Genomic DNA, 19,413 nt, shown 5'->3' with positions numbered 1-19,413 from the left:
AAACGTTAACACTGTTAGAAATATGCGCCACACTGTGAATCCACACCAAACAAGAATGACAAACACATTTCGGGAGAAAATCCGCACCGTAACACAACATAAACACAACAGAACAAATACCCAGAATCCTTTGCAGCACTAACTCTTCCGGGATGCTACAAGGTGTGGCCCGCGGACCAGAGTTTGACACCCATGCTGTAGAATAAAGGTATTTTTCTGCAGAACTGTTTGCATCGTCACTTTATTAAAGGTGGTTGATCTTAACAATTCAGAAAAAATCTGTAAAATAGTGGTATTTTTCTGTGGAACTGCCAGCATTGTCACTTCATTAAAGGTGTTTGATCGTAATCATTTGGAAAAACTCTGTAGAATAAAGGTATTTTTCTGCAGAAGTGAAGTGAATTATATTTATATAGCACTTTTTCTCAAGTGACTCAAAGCGCTTTACATTGTGAAACCCAATATCTAAGTCACATTTAAACCAGTGTGGGTGGCACTGGGAGCAGGTGGGTAAAGTGTATTGCCCAAGGACACAATGGCAGTGACTAGGATGGCGGAAGCGGGGATCGAACCTGGAACCCTCAAGTTACTGGCACGGCCGCTCTACCAACCGAGCTATACCGCCCCAGAACTGTTTGCATCGCCACTTTATTAAAGGTGGTTGATCTCAATAATTTAGTAAAAATCTGTAAAATTACGATATTTTTCCGCAAAACGTTTCATGAAAATTTCTGTAAATGTAATGTTTTTGATCATTATTTGGTTTACAATGTTTTACTTAAATTTGATGGTTTTCGTTTGGCAGCCGCAGCTGCCAGTAGATGACCGTTTTTTTTACAGAATTTTTTTTTTTACAGTGTATGTTTTTTTCCAGTGATTTTGAATTTTGTTGTGTAATCGTTTTTAATTTACTAAAACCATACTTGCCAACCTTGAGACCTCCGATTCCGGGAGGTGGGGGGTGAGGCGTGGTCTGGGGTGGGGCGGGGGCGGGGCATGGGTGTGTTTGGGGGAGGGGCGTGGTTAAGAGGGGAGGAGTATATTTACAGCTAGAATTCACCAACTTGAGTATTTCATATATATTTCATATATATATGTATGAAAAACTTGACTTTCAGTGAATTCTAGCTATATATATATATATATATATATATATATATATATATATATATATATATATATATATATATATATATATATATATATATTTATTTTATTATACATATAAATAAAAGAAATACTTGAATTTCAGTGTTTCAGAGGCTATCCAGTAGATGGCAGTATTGTCCTGTTTAAGAGTGTCACAACATTGCTGTTTACGGCCGACAAACTGCTTTACGGTAGACGAAAACGTGACTGCTGTTGTTGTGTGTTGTTTCCGCGCTGGGAGGACGTTAATGAAACTGCTTAACAATAAACCCACATAAGAAACCAAGAACTCGCCCTTGATCATTCTACAGTTATAACGTGATTGGGCAGGCACGCTGTTTATATCGTGGGAAAGCGGACGTGAAAACAGACTGTCGCCGCTGTCCCCACTCAGGTCCGCATGGAGCTGGAGGGGGCGTGGCCTCCAGCTCCGGCTGAATTCCGGGAGATTTTCAGGAGAAAATTTCTTCCGGGAGGTTTTTCGGGAGAGGCGCTGAATTCCGGGAGTCTCCCGGAAAATCTGGGAGTGTTGGCAAGTATGCTAAAACCAAAATATTTACCTGTTTCTGGAAGCTGAGTTTCTTTAACTCCTTTTCAGTATTGTTATTGATCAGCATCATGTCTTCCACTTTCTTCTGCAGATCTTCCTTATTAGCTGCAGACGTCTCATTTTCCTTCCTCAAATAACGAATGTCACCCTGTCAAGAGAGAACAAAAATCCATTTAGGATGAGAATACTTTTCATTTGTGAATATTACTTAACCTAGTCTGACCTCAGCCTCTTTGATTGCGTTGATAATTTTTCCAGATGTCTTCTTCACCTCATCGAGGGCTTTAGTCAACTCGCTTATCTTCATTTCCAACATTTGCTTTTCCTCAGAGTCGTCGACACCTTGCAGTCGCGCAAGCTTTTTATCCAAAAAGATCATCTGGACGTCCTAAAATGAATTTTAAAAAAAGGTGAGAAAGCAGCCATTAGCTAATGTTTTGGTAAGCATACCTTCTCATTCATGATCATCTGCTGTCTTATGAAATTCCCTTCTTGTTTCCTTATCTCACGTTCCAGATTGGTGATGGTGGCTTTGCTCCTCGATTCCTGGGCCATAAAATCCTTTTCCTTTTTTCTCAGGGTTTCGACATGCTGTTTACAACGAAAGAGCTCCTCCCTGCGGTCTCGTAGTTGGACATCAAGTTCCTAGTGCAAAATACAGAGTTATCAAAGCAAAACGTTCCTTATCAAACATAAGGGGTGTCCAAGCCAAATTTGCTGCCATCTTCTGGACAAGGTGAGTAATTCAGGTCGATGACAATGAATTTTACATGGAAGTAATCCCTGCACAGCATTTAGCTATATGGCCCAATCCAAACAACACTCATGGCCCAGACTGCAACCAACACTGGAAGTCAACACACATGGTCACACGCAACACAACCTGCTTACTGAACTTTGTGGATGTTATTAAAAAATGTCCAAGCACCGTACATAATTCAAAATTACACTCATTTAACGCCCCTATAATGCATGATGAAAAAAATGCTGAACACTCTTCACATGTATCCATTTTAGTGTATTTTAGCTGCTTGATATTTCTGACTGAATACCAAACTTTAATGATGTCGCCACGGAAGTAAACAAGGTATAAGTTGAACTTTACTTTTAGTATCTAATTATATTAATCATTAATAAATTATTAATTATATGCCCATTATATATACATATATACAATGTGTATGTATACATGTATATATGTATATATATATATATATATATATATATATATATATATATATATATATATATATATATATATATATATATATATATATATATATATATATATATATATATATATATATGTATGTGTGTATGTGTGTGTGAGTGTGTTTGTGTATATGTACACATACATACTGTATGTATAGGCTATGTGTGTGTATATATATATATATATATATATATATATATATATATATATATATATATATATATATACACATATATGTATATATCCATCCCATCCATCCATTTTCTACCGCTTGTCCCTTTCGGGGTCACGGGGGGTCGCTGGAGCCTATCTCAGCTGCGTTTCGGGCGGAAGGCGGGGTACACCCTGGACAAGTCGCCAATTTAGTGTTGCCAATCAACCTATCCCCAGGTGCATGTCTTTGGATATATATATATATATATATATATATATATATATATATATATATATATATATATATATATATATATATATATATATATATATATATATATATATATATATATATGCTACATGTGTGTGTATGTGTATATATATACATATATAATATATATATACATATATAATATACTGTATATGTATATATATATATATATACTTTATATATATATATATATATATATATACATATATATATGTGTGTGTGTGTGTGTGTGTGTGTGTGTGTGTGTGTGTGTGTGTGTGTGTGTGTGTGTGTGTGTGTGTGTGTATATACACACACATATATATATATATATATATATATATATATATATATATATATATATATATATATATATATATATATATATATATATATATATATATATATATATATATATATATATAGAGGTCGCTTTTTGATGCAGTTCTGATTGAGGGATCCAAGCTCACGGGCATTCAATGTTACGTGCAGTGATTTCTCCAGATTCTGTGAACCTTTTGATGATATTACGGACCGTTGATGGTCAAATCCCTAAATTCCTTGAAATGTTGTTCTTAAACTCTTGGACAATTTGCTCACACAAAGTTGACAAAGTGGTGACCCTCGCCCCATCCTTGTTTGTGAATGACTGAGCATTTCATGGAATCTACTTTTATACCCAATCATGGCACCCACCTGTTCCCAATTTGCCTGTTCACCTGTGGGATGCTCCAAATAAGTGTTTGATGAGCATTCCTTGACTTTCTCAGTCTTTTTTGCCACTTGTGCCAGCTTTTTTGAAACATGTTGCAGGCATCAAATTCCAAATGAGCTAATATTTGCAAAAAATAACTAGGCTTTCTAGTTCGAACGTTAAGTATCTTGTCTTTGCAGTCTATTCAATTGAATATAAGTTGAAAAGGATTTGCAAATCATTGTATTCTGTTTCTATTTACCATTTACACAACGTGACAACTTCACTGGATGAATAAATCCTCACCTTGATGGCCTGTTCCTCATCCTGGAGGAAATTCTCCATCAGCGCAGCTTTCTCCTTCTCGCTCAAGGCATTCTGCGTCACAGCTTTCAGCGTCTCCTCAAGTTCAACATTCTGGGCCGCGCTCTGCTCCAGTCTACACTCACACGTTAAAAATAAGGAAGCAACGTGTGTTTACGATGTGGAGCGATTGCAAGCTTCAACATGTGACTGACCTGACATTGTTTTTCTGGATCTCTTCCTTCAGCCTGCAGATGTTGGACTTCACAGACTCCACCGTGGACGCCGTTCTATCCAGGGAGGTTTTACACGTTTTTAGCTGCAGACACAACACCACAACCAAATTGAAAAGTCTATGGTGACTCCTGGGAGAATTTGCTGAGAGATTATGACCTCATCCTGCATCGCCACGCGGTTCTTCTCCTGCTCCTTCAAGTCCAGCCGCAGTTTTGCAGCGTGTCGATTGGTTGCTGTTAACCTTTTCTCTTTTTCCTTGTTGTCGGCCATCTGCAAGTCCTGGAGCCGCTTCATTTCTGTTAGGGAGTCGTTCCTTTCCCGCATGGTCTGGTTGGTCTGGGACAAGTTCTACAAAACCCAAAACCAGTGAAGTTGTCACGTTGTGTAAATGGTAAATAAAAACAGAGAACAATTATTTGTGAATACTTTTCAACTTATATTTAATTGAATAGACTGCAAAGACAAGATACTTAACGTCCGAACTGGGAAACGTTGTTCTTTTTTGCAAATATTAGCTCATTTGGAATTTGATGCCTTCAACATGTTTCAAAAAAGCTGGCACAAGTGGCAACAAAGACTGATAAAGTTGAGGAATGCTCATCAAACGCTTATTTGGAACATCCCACAGGTGAACAGGCAAATTGGGAACAGGTGGGTGCCATGATTGGGTATAAAAGCAGCTTCCATTAAACGCTCAGTCATTCACAAACAAGGATGGGACGAAAGTCACCACTTTGTGAACAAATGCATGAGCAAATTGTTGAACAGTTTAAGAACAACATTTCTCAACAAGCTATTGCAAGGAATTTAGGGATTTCACCATCTACGCTCCGTAATATCATCAAAATGTTCAGGGAATCTGGAGAAATCACTGCACGTAAGCAGCTAAGCCCGTGACCTTCGATCCCTCAGGCGGCACTGCATCAAAAAGCGACATCAGTGTGTAAAGGATATCACCACATGGGCTCAGGAACACTTCAGAAAACCACTGTCAGTAACTACAGTTGGTCGCTACATCTGTAAGTGCAGGTTTAAAACTCTACTATGCAAAGCGAAAGCCATTTATCAACAACACCCAGAAACGCCGTCGGCTTCGCTGGGCCTGAGCTCATCTAAGATGGACTGATGCAAAGTGGAAAAGTGTTCTGTTGTTGTGTTCATATTGTGTTGTTTGCTTACCAGGGCATATTGTTGTATGTCAGCATCTCTTTGCTTCATCTGTCGGATGGTGTTTTCCCACTGGTGGAGGATCTGCTCGGTTTCCAGGTGCGCCTGCTGCAAATTCTCTGCTGTCTTGTCGAGAGCAATCTGAAAGAGAAAAACATACAACATTTTTCTTGGATGATTTTTAGTTTACCGTATTTTCCGGACCATAGGGCGCACCGGATTATAAGGCGCACTGCCGATGAGCGGTTCTTCTCAGGTCTATTGTCAAACACAAGGCGCACAGGATTATAGGGCTCACTAAAGGGGTCATATTATTTTAGTTTTTTTTCTAAATTGAAAAAAAAATGTTTTTTTTATTAAATCAACATAAAAAACACAATATATACATTATATATCAATATAGATCAATACAGTCTGCAGGGATACAGTCCATAAGCACACATGATTGTATTTCTTAATGGAAAAAAAATAAAAATAAAAATAAATAAAAATTCCACCCCCTCCCCCTCCCCGTTCCGTGGGACAAATTTTCAAGCGTTGACCGGTCCGCAGCTACAAAAAGGTTGGGGACCACTGGTCTAAATAACATGTAATGGTGGTTCTTTGGTCAAAATTGTGGGCGGTCTTATTTACGTGGCTCACCTTCGGCAGCGTCTTTTCGCCGTCATCTTTGTTGTAGCGGTGTAGCGTGCAAGGACGGGAGTGGAAGAAGTGTCCAAAGATGGCGCTAACTGTTTTAATGACATTCAGGCTTTACTTCAATCAATAACGGAGCAGCATCTCCTCATCCGTGGCTCACTAGTGCAACAACAACGCCGGAAATGTGTCCCGTGAAAAACTCTTTAATAACTAAAGTTCCTTGGGTGAATAATGTGAACTCACTACACCGGTATGTTTTAGCGCTTTCATGGCGAGTTTACTGACAGATATAAGTAAGAACTTTACACTACTTTATATTAGAAATGGCAACAGTGGAGGATGAATGTCCCATAACAAGAAGATAGAAACAAAGAAGAAGCTTATCGACTACGGGGTCGGCACGGACTACAAAGGCAGACGCGTGCAAATTTTCAGGATTTATGCAGATCCCAAATACAGATCAGCAGGTACCAGAAGGTCAGAAAAGTTGCTTTTGCATAATATTGTGAAACAAAATGCCAGATAATGTCTTACCTTATACACACACCATAATAATACTCCTATGTTGAAGCACAGGCTTCATAGCTTACCAAAGTCGTACTAAAACATTTTGATACATTTTTGAGCGCCGTGTGTAATGTTCTATATTTTCAATGGAACATATACAATTTTGGTGTTGTTTACTTGAGTCATATTGGAGTCTACACGTATCTCTTATGTGTGGCTGCCATCTACTGGTCACACTTATCATTTCACCATGTACCAAATAAAATAGCTTCGAGGTTGGTAAGCATAACCAAAATTATTCCGCACATTAGGCGCGCCGGGTTATAAGGCGCACTGTCGAGTTTTGAGAAAATGGAAGGATTTGAAGTTTTGTATACTCTAGTCTTTAAATAGACCCCCCTTTTAGACCAGTTGATCTGCCGTTTCTTTTCTGCTCTGCCCCCCTCTCCCTCGTGGAGAGGGGGGGCAGGGGGGGAGCACAGGTTCGGTGGCCATGGATGAAGCGCTGGCTGTCCAAAGTCGGGACCCGGGGTGGACCGCTCGCCTGTGCATCGGTTGGGGACGTCTCTGCGCTGCTTGGGATGGTCTCCTGCTGGCCCCACTATGGACTGGACTCTCACTATTATGTTAGATCCACTATGGACTGGACTCTCACTATTATGTTAGATCCACTATGGACTGGACTCTCACTATTATGTTAGATCCACTATGGACTGGACTCTCACACTATTATGTTAGATCCACTATGGACTGGACTCTCACTATTATGTTAGATCCACTATGGACTGGACTTTGACTATTATGTTAGATCCACTATGGACTGGACTCTCACTATTATGTTAGATCCACTATGGACTGGACTCTCACTATTATGTTAGATCCACTATGGACTGGACTTTGACTATTATGTTAGATCCACTATGGACTGGACTCTCACACTATTATGTTAGATCCACTATGGACTGGGCTCTCTCTATTATGTTAGATCCACTATGGACTGGACTTTCACTATTATGTTAGATCCACTATGGACTGGACTCGCACACTATTATGTTAAATCCACTATGGACTGGACTCCCACTATTATGTTAGATCCACTATGGACTGGACTCTCACTATTATGTTAGATCTACTATGGACTGGACTCTCACTATTATGTTAGATCCACTATGGACTGGACTCTCACTATTATGTTAGATCTACTATGGACTGGACTCTCACTATTATGTTAGATCCACTATGGACTGGACTCTCACAATATTATGCTAGATCCACTCGACGGTCCTCTCCAAGGTTTCTCATTGTCCCATTGGGTTGAGTTTTTCCTTGCCCTGATGTGGGATCTGAACCGAGGATGTCGTTGTGGCTTGTGCAGCCTTTTGAGACACTTGTGATTTAGGGCTATATAAATAAACATTGATTGATTGATAAGTGCGCCTAGTAGTCTGAAAAATATGGTACTTTAAGTCAGGGGTTCTTAACCTTTTTGACCTCGAAGTCCAACTTTTTTACGACAGAGGGGCCCCACTCAAACATTGACACCGAATTAGTGGTCTTACTCTTGATTTTAATCATATTCAATAATGATATCCAACCTACTTACAGTTTAAAAAGATAAACCTTGTTAAATGAAATAAAAGCATGTGTTAATCACAAAAAGTATTATCAAGGCTTAGGTCAGGCTGATTACAAAAATGGATACTAATCAAATACACTGCAAAAGAAGGGATTCATAAAACTGATGAAAAATAAACTTGCATACAGTTATGCAGTGCTAATGAATATCCAACTTAATTAATGATCAATAATAACAATATACATTTTTCTTAAATAAACTGTCAATAGATTTAAAGGGCTAAAGAAAAAACTGAAAATATTTTTGGCGCTTAAAAAACACAAGACACAATCATACAAAGAGCATGAAAATTATGTTTCAAAGCATTACAAAAGGAAATAAATAACATTATAAAAACATTAAAAATTAATAACAACTACTATTAGAGTAAAAAGTAAGACACAATTCAGAGACATGATCATGTTAACATGTAAATATTGAACACGTTGTACATAAAATGTTTTAACACAAGTTTATTTACTTTTTTTTACATGTGTTCCTGTTATTAATATAAGTTCTCTTGTAGTAGAATTTCTGACCTTTGACCTATAGTTCATGTCTGTCAAAAATGTATGCTCAGTTTGATTTCTCTTCCTCTTCTGTGGGACAAAAGTGAATTGTAAGTCATGCCAACCTGTCTACAGAATGTGTTGACTGTCTAAAGGATTCGAGTTGTTATGGAACAGATAGGGAAAACAAAAAAGACATTGACGCACTAACAAGAGAGATAAGAAAGGGATAAAGCCAAACGAAGAGAGTGTTTTGGTTACCATTTTTTCATGCTGACGGGCGCGCCCGGGGGGAAAACTTTCTGTGTGCTAGACAACTCAACCCAACCATTGTACCATTTCATTATGAGTAAAATAAAACCCTTGTGTTAAATCTACTTTGGTTCTCATTGAGAACCTGGACATTCCACTACAAAATTGGCGTCACGAACAGGATGGTCCAGAACTCTGCAAGTCAACATCCGCTCCCGGCTTCTCTCTCAGGCAGACAACGCTTGCACGCGCGCATCTAATACAAGGTAAGCTAATTTGCTTATTGTGTGAAAGTTGTCTGTCTGAAGAGAAACGGGATCGGTAAGACGAAAACTGAATTTTTTTTTTTCATAAAAGATAGTTCTCCAAAAACAACCTAGACTGGGGCATGTGTTGGTTGGCTTGAGCTGTTTTTATATGTGATCATTTGTCTGTGTGTTTGTTGAAAACTTGTGATTTCTTGTTTTTAACTTAAGGGGATTGTTATTAGAATTTTGGTGGTTTGGAGTGTAGAAGCATAGACTATGTGAGACGAAAAATTTCTCTTAACCTCTTCATCCTCTGTCGTTGTTGGCAGAGGATGCTTCTTTCTGCAAGTGCATCAGAATTAGCCAGAGTTGGATACAGCTAAATTTAAGGCAGGGATTGCTAACTGATGTGACATTTGGCCCATACAAATTTATGAAGTCTATGAATGTGCAACATATTTGTCTATGTGGAAACTGCAGCGGTGGAAAAGCCTCATTTTGGGTGACCGTTTGGTGACTCCGGTAAAGGAGATCAACTGAGCTGTATTTGTCACGACGTTCTGTTTAATTGGCTGCAGTATAGATGGATAGAGATCGCGCTCCATATGGTAGAGCTTTGGTGGAGCTTTGGTGAAGCTTTGGTGAAACTGTATGGAACTGACCAAAACATGATGACTGTAGAGCATTGGGTGATTATCAGTGACTCTATGGTGCTTTTATGCTGTTGCCGTGTATTGGTCAGGGAGTAAAACCAGGGGCTGCTCCGCTGAAACGGGTTAATCGCCGTTGCATGAGTAATGAAGGGACCTGTGTTTGTTAATGAGACGGCCGATTCCACAAAAGCACGCGTGCATTAGTTGTTTATATTGGTCCGGACCAGGGGGGCGTGGTTTGTGGGAAAAATGTGTGTGTTTTTTTTTTTTTTTTTAAATTTATATATATATATATCTGCGTATTGTAATAACATTTGTGTAGCACCTGGTTTCTTATCTGTTTTAATTCTCCCTCATGCTTTTGTGAGAGTTCCCTCACGCTTTTTTCGCACCCACGCCGATCTGCAAGAGCAGGGAAATTGTCGGTTATGTGTGTGCGTGTGAGAAAATAGACAAAGTTATGTACAGAAAACACATGAGTGAATGATCCATCCATATAATTATTTTCTTCCGCTTATCAAGAGGTTGGATCGCGGAGGCTACAGCCTAAACAGGGAAGCTCCCCCTCTTTGGCGCTGCGAGCGAATTCCAGTCATTTGGATTTGTTTTTAACTATACTGGTGATTGTGACTGTGCGATATTACAGTTGTTTTACACACTGAGATTTTGAGTACGGGAAAAAAGGCTCTTGCTCGCTGGTAAATTCTCTGTGTGTGAGTGACTGTGTGACGCATATAAAGAAAAAAAAAAAAGAAAAAAAGGAGTCTCAGCTGGGAGACATTTTGAGATAAGAGTGTGTCAGAAGTGGCGAGGCTGTGTGAGTGTCAGCTGTACGAGGCATTGGTTCGAAGAGGAGTGACACTGTTAGCATTGAGCTAGGTTAGCATTGTGTTAGCATAGCATTGAGCTAGGTTAGCATTGTGTTAGCATAGCATTGAGCTAGGTTAGCATTGTGTTGGCATAGCATTGGGCTAGGTTAGCAAAAATATGCTTACTGAGGCATAGTAAGGCTAAGTTAGCATCTAGCTTGGCATTACTAAGTGTGGTTGAACAGTTATTCTCGGTCTGTAGAGTGTGCTAGTAGTAGGTGCTTGCTAAGTCCAGTAAAATAATAAATATATGGAAAATTACACGTTTAAATATCAATAAATAAATACGGATTGTGGGACATTGAAACATTGTTTAATTCATCATTCATTTATATGTTTAGTATATTTTTTTGGTACAGCCTTGATGCTCTGCTGATCCAAACAGATCTGTGTGGAGCTGAGACAAAACACACACGCAAGCACATCATAGATGCAGAACACATTATAGCTTTGAATGAATAATTATACAACAAATACAATTAATAATATTGAATTTAAATATGATAAAGATAAATTAATAATTTAAAAATATTGGGGGGAAAAATAAATACATTAATTAATTAAATTTTAGAATAATCACTATAAAAGAAAATTTAAAAATTAGAATTTTTTATTTTTTTATTTTTTACTTTTATCTGTGTAACTGGGTTTAAATTAAAATATTGTTGACATTTATAGTCACACCGGTGTAAATCATGGAGTCTGAGTCGCAGGTTTGGTCAGCAGTTTGCATTCTCAGTAAATTGAACCCGCTGCTAGCCGATGAAATAAAAAGATATTCACAAAAATGGAAAAAGAGGACACAAAGCTGTCTGTCACCCTGGCCGGTGGATGGGACCTTTGACACAAGCCAGTGTAGAGAGATGGAAGTTTTGATAAAAAATTACAAGATAAAGAACAAAAAACCTAAACGCATTAAGAAACGAGACAGATAATTAGCTATTCTACAGTTGTTTTACAACCAAGGTAAAAAGCTGAGGGAAGCATCAAAGAAGCGGGTCGAGCAAATGCTCCAAGAGAAGAAGGTGTCCCAGTCCCCCTACTCCTCTCAGATGCCAATGCATACAGTGACACTCCAAGGAGACTATATAATGAAATCGGACAAAGAAACTCTGTACCAAACCATGGAATTGGAAAAAGCATCAAGAAAACTTGAAGAACCCACACACATGCCATGGGAGGAAGTAGGAAAAAAGGGCAGACGCGCAAGTGGCTTCACCAAAACGGTCAAGAGGACTCTGCACCGGGCTGAGGCTGGAGACGATGACCTGGAGGAAGACGATGAGGAGGCGGATGAAGGGGCAACAGGAGGTAATGGTACAGACATTGCAAACCACCTGAATGTAAAATTCTATCAACTGCCTACACCCACCCCAAGCCATCCAGGGGCAAGCATGGAAGAGAGAGGGGCGAAACCAAGGACGACAAGAGGGGACCGCATTGGTAGAGCCACACTCAAGCACCAGGGACGGTTGGAGGATCATCCGAGATTTGCAGCAAATACACCCCCTGGTGGTGATGAAGTTGTGGAAGAACGAGGACAAGTGAATGGTGAAATCAGATTAGTGACAGAGGGACCACCTGCCACCTCAACAGTACTGGAAGGATCAACACATTCAGCGTATCCCCTGCTGGCGAAAGGTCCAAATCTGCAATACGTCCCTTTGGCAACAATGGATCTGGAAGGACTAATCCAAAGACTTCCCTGCATCCACGATGGAGCAGGCAAATGGATAGCTGCCTTTGAAGAAGAGACAATTGCTACCATTTTGGCGATGGGAGATCTTAAAGCCGTCTGGGGGAAAATTGTTGGGAAAAATGAGATGGAAGAAATCCTACGTGCTGCAGGACTGGAGCAGTATGCGGGTACACAGGTAAATGATGGTGACATCTTCAACAGATACCGCAACATGATGTGGACAGCGCTAAGACAACGATATCCAGCCAGAATCCAGCCTGACAGCATCGCTGTTAAACCCATCAAAGATGATGAGAGCCCGCAGGCTTATGTGTACAACACCAAAAAAGAGTGGATCAGATCAACTGGTGCACAGCCAGACCAAGATGCCTTCCACAACGTGGCTCTCAGGAAGATAATACCCGAAGGACTACCACAGGCAGCTCAAAGCAGACTGAATGATGCTGTGGGACTGTATACTATGACATTCGGGCAGTTCACAGACTATGTAGTGGATGCTGTGACCAAGACAAGAACCAAAATCTCCCAACAGAAGCAGGCTGATGAGGAAGCTGTAAGAAAACTGACACAACAACAGCTGACTGACGGAAAAAGAAAGATGCAAGCGCTTATGACACCAGCGGAACCAACACCATCTGCTCCACCACTTGAACCAATAAATGCCCCCCAGGTAATATATATGCAACCACAGGGCTGGGGAGGAGGTCCAGGGATGAGGAGAGGCAGAAGAATGACAGGAGAAAGGATGGAGAATCGCAGGTGGGAAAAAATGATATGCTACAACTGTGGAAGGAATGGCCACATGCGATATGCATGCAGATTTCCCCCTGGTCAGATGATGATGCCCAGGATCGAACAAAACATGCAGGACCTGAGCGTGAGTGGCAGAGGTGGCCAGGGGCCGGTAAACCCCTGGCAGGGGCCGGTAAACCCTTGGCAGGGGCCACCTACTGGCTACTAGGGGGGCCTTGGGGATCCAGAGGGAGGTCGTCAGCTGGCTGTTACATCACGCCCTGATGAGGAACCAATTCTGCAGGTTCAACTAGCGGGAAAGCCGGTAGAGATGATGGCGGATACGGGTGCTACATACACCTGTGTGGGCCAGGCTGACTCAAAAAACCTCCCAAGATCCGGACAATATGTTCGAATAGTTGGATTCTCAGGGACTAAGCAGCTGATACCAATTTCTGAGCCAGTCTCCCTACAGTTTCAAGGAAAAACAATTGAACTGCCTGTGCTAATATCTGACCAAACGCCTGTGAATCTCCTTGGAAGAGACGCAATGTGCAAATTACAATGCGATATCCAGTGCACCCCGGCTGGGATAAGTGTGGAAACAGGACACTTCCAAATGATGTTGAGAGAAGAGGAAGAGACGGTGTTTTGGCTTGGAGAGCTGAGTGAGACTTTCCTAAATCCGGCAAATGTGTGGATGAACTTTATCAAAACAAACTTGCCAAAGGCCGAGCCTCCAACATGCCCACTACATTGTACACTTCAGTTTTTCAAAAACGGATCTGAAGCTCAACCAGACCAATGGACTAAAAAACAGCCCGAAAAAATCGAGGTCCAATCAGCTTCCATAATATTAGGGAAACAGGGAGCGGCCATGGAGATAGTCGAAAATACATATTTAGCCAAAGAGGTTAAAATCAAAAACAGTCTTCCGCATGTAACTTTGTTAGTGAATGCAGGCTATGAACAAAAGCATTTGGGGCAAATGGTCCTTGAGGCGAAAAGTGTTAATTACATCGCCACTGAAAATAAGGATATTTGGATAAGTGAAGATAAATCATTTGTCAAAATATCCATTTCTGCATCGGGCTGGGCTCAGCCGCAAGCAGTTCGGCTTCCACATCAACTGGAGTGCCATGTTCAGCACTCAGACCTGGAAAAAGAAATGTTGGAGGCAGTGCCAACCAAATTATGGGCAAAACATGATACTGATGTGGGGGTGATTAAATCAGCTCAACCCGTGGATTTCAAGTTAAAACCAGGGTGTAGACCACCTTGGAAACACCAATATCCTCTTAAACCTGAGGCTGAGGAGGGAATTAAGGAAACCATAACAGGTCTGTTGAAGGCTGGAGTATTGTTGTTTGAGTCGAACCCATGCAGTAACACACCAATTTTACCAGTGATAAAAGCAGATAAAAGTAAACATCGGTTGGTACATGATTTGCGCGCATTGAACGAGGTGATTGAGGACTGTCCAGCTAATGTTCCAAATCCACACACATCGTTGACAAATGTTCCATCCGAGGCTAAGTGGTTCACAGTAATCGATTTGTGTTCTGCCTTTTTCAGTGTGCCGCTAAGTCCAGCTAGTAGGAATTTGTTCGCATTTACGTATAGAAATCAGTCCTATACGTACACACGTCTCCCTCAGGGGTTCAAACACAGCCCTCATGTTTTCAACAAAGTGTTAAAAGAAGACATGGCTGACTTGACTGGCAAAATCACCAGTACAGTTATCCAGTATGTGGATGACATCATTTTGTGTGCGCCAGACTTGGAAACCTGCCACAATGACTCTATGATCCTGCTAAATATGCTTGCTGAGAAAGGCCACAAGGCTTCTCTGAAAAAGCCCCAGTACTGTATGGATCAGGTAGAGTATTTGGGTAGGTTAATCAAAGAGGGGACGCGAGCAGTTTCCCCCGCACAGTTGGAGGCTGTGTCAAAAGCTCCTCGGCCTACCACTGTGAAAGAAATGATGACATTTTTGGGAATGACTGGGTACAGTTCTGAGTGGGTCGATAAGTATTCTGCTATCGTCCAGCCCCTGAGAAACATGATAAGAGAAAAAGGAGCTGAAAACTTGAGAAGTAAACTAATTTGGACTTCAGAGGGGCACATTGCATTTGAAACTAAAAAAACACTGCTACAACAAGCACCGGTTTTGACTCTGCCAGACTATGAGAAACCGTTCCAGCTGTTTGTGTCATGTCGTCAGGGTCATGCAGTAGGAATGTTAGGCCAGAAAACAGGTGTAGGGTCTTGTGCTCAGCCAATAGCCTATTACTCTGTTGCGCTAACACCAGTGGAGCTCGGATTGCCAGAGTGTTATCGACACCTGGCTGCTGCTCACCTACTGTATGAAAAGGCATCATCCCTCACGATGCGGTATCGAATAGAAATGTTGTCACATCACAAACTGATAAACTTGATTGAAAGAGGGAAATTTGTTTTAACCGCACAGAGGTTGACTGAATACCATCGACTACTTGAGTATCCAGATGTGACGATGCACACCTGTAGAGTAAAAAATCCTGCAGATAGCATCCCACTCCCGTTTGAGGGAGAACCACATGACTGTGTGGCTGAGTCAGAAAGATATGCCAAACTGCGATCTGACCTGAGCGCCACCCCTTTGGAGTCAGACGACATGACATTGTTCGTGGACGGCTACTGCTACAGAGACGGGGAGGCCCTAAGAGCGGGGTTTGCAGTAATTGAATGGAAGAATGGTGAAGCTGGGATTGTGAAGATGCAAGAATGTGTGCAGCCATGTTCAAGCCAGCTGGCAGAACTAAAGGCGTTGACGAGTGCATGTGATTATGCGGAGGACAGAAATGCGAATGTGTATACTGATTCAGCGTATGCACATGGGGTGTGTCATGTGTTTGGTGCAGCGTGGAAGGGGAGGGGCTTCAGAAAAACTGACGGCTCCCCCATCCAACACCGGGACCAGATCATGAAGTTGTTGATAGCAATGATGAAGCCAAAGACTTTAGCCATCATAAAATGTGCTGCACATCAGAAGGGTGATTCATGGATAACCAAAGGAAATGCAGCAGCAGATGAAGCAGCAAAACGAGCAGCTTCAGTGAGTCACAAATCCATCATGATGAATCATGCTGTGGACTTAGAGGAAAAAATGACCAGTAAAGATTTGATGCTGCTACAAGAAGGAGCACCTGAAGCAGAACACCAGCTCTGGCTTCAGAGAGGAGCATCTAAAGACGGGGAAGGACTGTGGAGGAACCATCAGGGATTCTTTGTAGCTCCCAGTGAACTTTTACCCTTACTGATCAATGAGGCTCATGGGGTAAGCCATGAGTCAAGAGGTGAAGTGTTGAGAAAAATCCGCAAGTGGAACTTTTGGGCCCGAAAATTACAGCAGTATGTTGATGGCGTGATTGGTCGATGCGAAATATGCCTAAAGAGTAACATTCGAAGAGGTGCAATGCCTCCCGCTGGACACATTCCAACACCTGAAGGACCATTTATGCACTTGGTCATGGACTATGTAGACATGATAAGACCAGTGCAAGGCAAAAGGTACATGCTGGTGGTAGTTGACAGATTCAGCAGATGGGTTGAAGCCATGCCCTCTAAACACAAAAATGCAGAGACTGTGGCTAAGTTTTTGTGTCAGGAAATTGTTCCAAGATTCGGTATCCCAATCAGGATAAGTTCAGATAATGGGAAAGAGTTTGTGGACAAAACCGTAAAGTGTATGCTGCAAAAACTGGGGATTAAACAGCGGTTTGGATGTGTGTACAATCCACAGGGACAGAGTGTGGTTGAGAGAGTGAATGGTGTCCTAAAAAACAAGTTGCTTAAAATCTGCATGTGCACAGGGTTAAACTGGGTAGATGCATTGCCACTAGCGCTTATGGCTTACAGAAGTAGTGCACACAGGGACCTAAAAATCACACCGCATGAGGCATTAACTGGCCGGCCGATGCCATCACCTGTGCACAAAACCACCAAGGGTCCCTCACTTGATGTATTGACAAATTACATGAAATCTTATGTGAAACAAATGACTAACATACACAGGAGTATCTCTGCACGTTTCATTTCCCTACAGGTAGATGTAGAACAAGAGGACGGTCCGCTGTCCGTGAGACCAGGAGACCTGGTATACGTGAAAGTATTCAGGAGGAAGTGGAACATCCCTCGGCGAGAAGGACCATACGAGGTCGTGAGAGCTACGCCCACAGCAGTACAGGTAAAAGGCTCTCCCACGTGGTATCATTTAAACCACTGCGTAAAAGCTCCAGAGGGCATCCTTGCAGAGGAAAAGAGGGAAAGTGATGACATCCAGGGACAAGATGCCCTGGAAGGGGGGGATGATCCTCTTTTGCCTCCTAGTTCTGGACATGGTGGTCACGACACCGATACAGCAGAGTTCCCAGTTATTCATTTCCCCTGAGGATGCAAGCAGCAAGGCCAGAGAGAAGATAGGGATAGCGACTAGACCAGGGGAAAATGGTTGGTATAAGTGGGTACAATATGCTGGTCAGGTTAATGGTAAAACGGACTGCTACATATGTACCAAGGCCAAAGTTGAACGTTTGTTTGTGACAAACACGATTTATAGCTGGAAGAGGTGTGCTGAAGAGGCTGCCAGACAGAGAGGGAGGGTCCGACCATTGTGCAACGCAGAGTGTTTACTGTTAATAGGGACGCCCAGATATAGGTATTATGGAAGACACAAAGGAAACGGTACATCAAAAACAAACCAGTGTAAGGAGACAGATGAAAGAATAAGCATGACTAGCGCTGAAATGGGTATGCCAAGGGGGATGCCTCTGATAGCTGTAGGGGTGTTTGAATGTTTTGAAAAAACTGGAAATGTGCATGTGGGAAGAGTGGAAGATGCGAGATGCAACTTTTTGTGGAGAGTAGATGGAAATTGTACTAAGCCAATCTTCAGAGGGGCTACTCAAGTCAAGGGGGCCTCAATAGAACCAGTCTTTGTGCCTTTTTGTCTTTATCATGAGCAGACGTTGGCTCTGGCTGATCATTATTGGTGGTGTGGGGCGCAACAACTGTTTCCTGTTCTTCCTGTAGGTTGGGCAGGGAGATGTGCCAGGGTGCAGATAGTGCAGGAAGTAGTGATACTGCCTGCAGATAGTGGTAACAGCAGCACTGGAAACAGGGTGAAGAGACAATATGCTCCAGATGATAGGGTGTATTTAGATGCCATAGGTCAGCCTAGAGGTATTCCAGATAAGTACAAGGCCAGACATGAGATTAGATCAGGATTTGAGTCTATTTTGCCATGGATAACTGCAAATAAAAACACGGAATGGATCAATTACATTTATTATAATCAGCAGCGTTTCATTAATTACACTGAGGATGCATTAAGTTCCCTAGGTGAGCAAGTGAGTGCAAACAGTGCGGTGGCGTGGCAGAACAGACAAGCGCTGGACTGGTTGTTGGCTGAGAAAGGTGGAGTTTGTGCACTCATTGGTGAGTATTGCTGCACATATATTCCAGGGCACACAGCTCCAGAGGGGGCATTTACCAACGCTTTGAGGAAGCTCAGGACTCTCAGGTCAGAGGTGAAGGAAAATGCAGGAAAAGATATTGCTCCAAGTTGGTCGAGTTGGTTTGAGAATTTAATGGGAGGATGGAGAAAGGGTGTAGTAAGGCTAGGAGTGGCAGCCCTTGGTTGTATTATGATGATGGGATTTCTACTCTGTTGTTGTGGTCCAGTTTTGAAGTCATTGTTAGTCAGGAGAGTAGAGAGGCAGATGGTTGTTTTTACTAATGAACCACGCAGGATCCCAGACATGTACCCGATGCCGGACGGGGAGGATTCTGAAGAGGAGAGAGACCACCTGTCCAGTGATGACGAGAACGACTAAGGTTTTTTCCAGAAAGAAAAGTGCTAAAAATAATAATACCTTTGATTAATTAAACAATTTGGGTCTAATGTAAATTATAAAGGTTGGCTGTTAAAATC

At 41.6% G+C, this 19,413-nt stretch overlaps 2 protein-coding genes across 4 annotated transcripts in view; one reads left to right on the top strand and one right to left on the bottom strand.

The window, feature by feature from the left end:
• ccdc39 (coiled-coil domain 39 molecular ruler complex subunit) overlaps positions 1–19,413 on the bottom strand; it is a 63,988-nt gene that overhangs the window by 24,813 nt on the left and 19,762 nt on the right. The window contains exons 6-12 of the mRNA XM_062069337.1: positions 5,729–5,857; positions 4,706–4,897; positions 4,528–4,631; positions 4,316–4,448; positions 2,150–2,344; positions 1,923–2,087; positions 1,710–1,847 (exon numbers count right to left, since the gene is read on the bottom strand). Coding sequence (XP_061925321.1) covers positions 1,710–1,847; positions 1,923–2,087; positions 2,150–2,344; positions 4,316–4,448; positions 4,528–4,631; positions 4,706–4,897; positions 5,729–5,857 — 1,056 coding nt within the window. The remainder of the gene's footprint in view (positions 1–1,709; positions 1,848–1,922; positions 2,088–2,149; positions 2,345–4,315; positions 4,449–4,527; positions 4,632–4,705; positions 4,898–5,728; positions 5,858–19,413) is intronic.
• The window catches only part of LOC133664640 (uncharacterized), a 52,535-nt gene that overhangs the window by 30,889 nt on the left and 2,233 nt on the right, over positions 1–19,413 (top strand). For all 3 annotated transcript variants that reach the window (XM_062069442.1, XM_062069443.1, XM_062069444.1), the window contains 3 exons: positions 2,030–2,109; positions 2,279–2,435; positions 17,527–19,413. The exon at positions 17,527–19,413 is cut by the window's right edge and continues 2,233 nt beyond it. In XM_062069442.1, coding sequence (XP_061925426.1) covers positions 17,753–19,315 — 1,563 coding nt within the window. In that variant the 5' untranslated portion in view covers positions 2,030–2,109; positions 2,279–2,435; positions 17,527–17,752 and the 3' untranslated portion in view covers positions 19,316–19,413. The remainder of the gene's footprint in view (positions 1–2,029; positions 2,110–2,278; positions 2,436–17,526) is intronic.

Source organism: Entelurus aequoreus, linkage group LG14 (assembly GCF_033978785.1).
Source record: "Entelurus aequoreus isolate RoL-2023_Sb linkage group LG14, RoL_Eaeq_v1.1, whole genome shotgun sequence".
Classification (NCBI taxonomy): Eukaryota; Metazoa; Chordata; class Actinopteri; order Syngnathiformes; family Syngnathidae; genus Entelurus; species Entelurus aequoreus.
The sequence above is the reverse complement of the archived record's forward strand: the minus strand, read 5'-3'. Positions and strand labels throughout refer to the sequence as shown.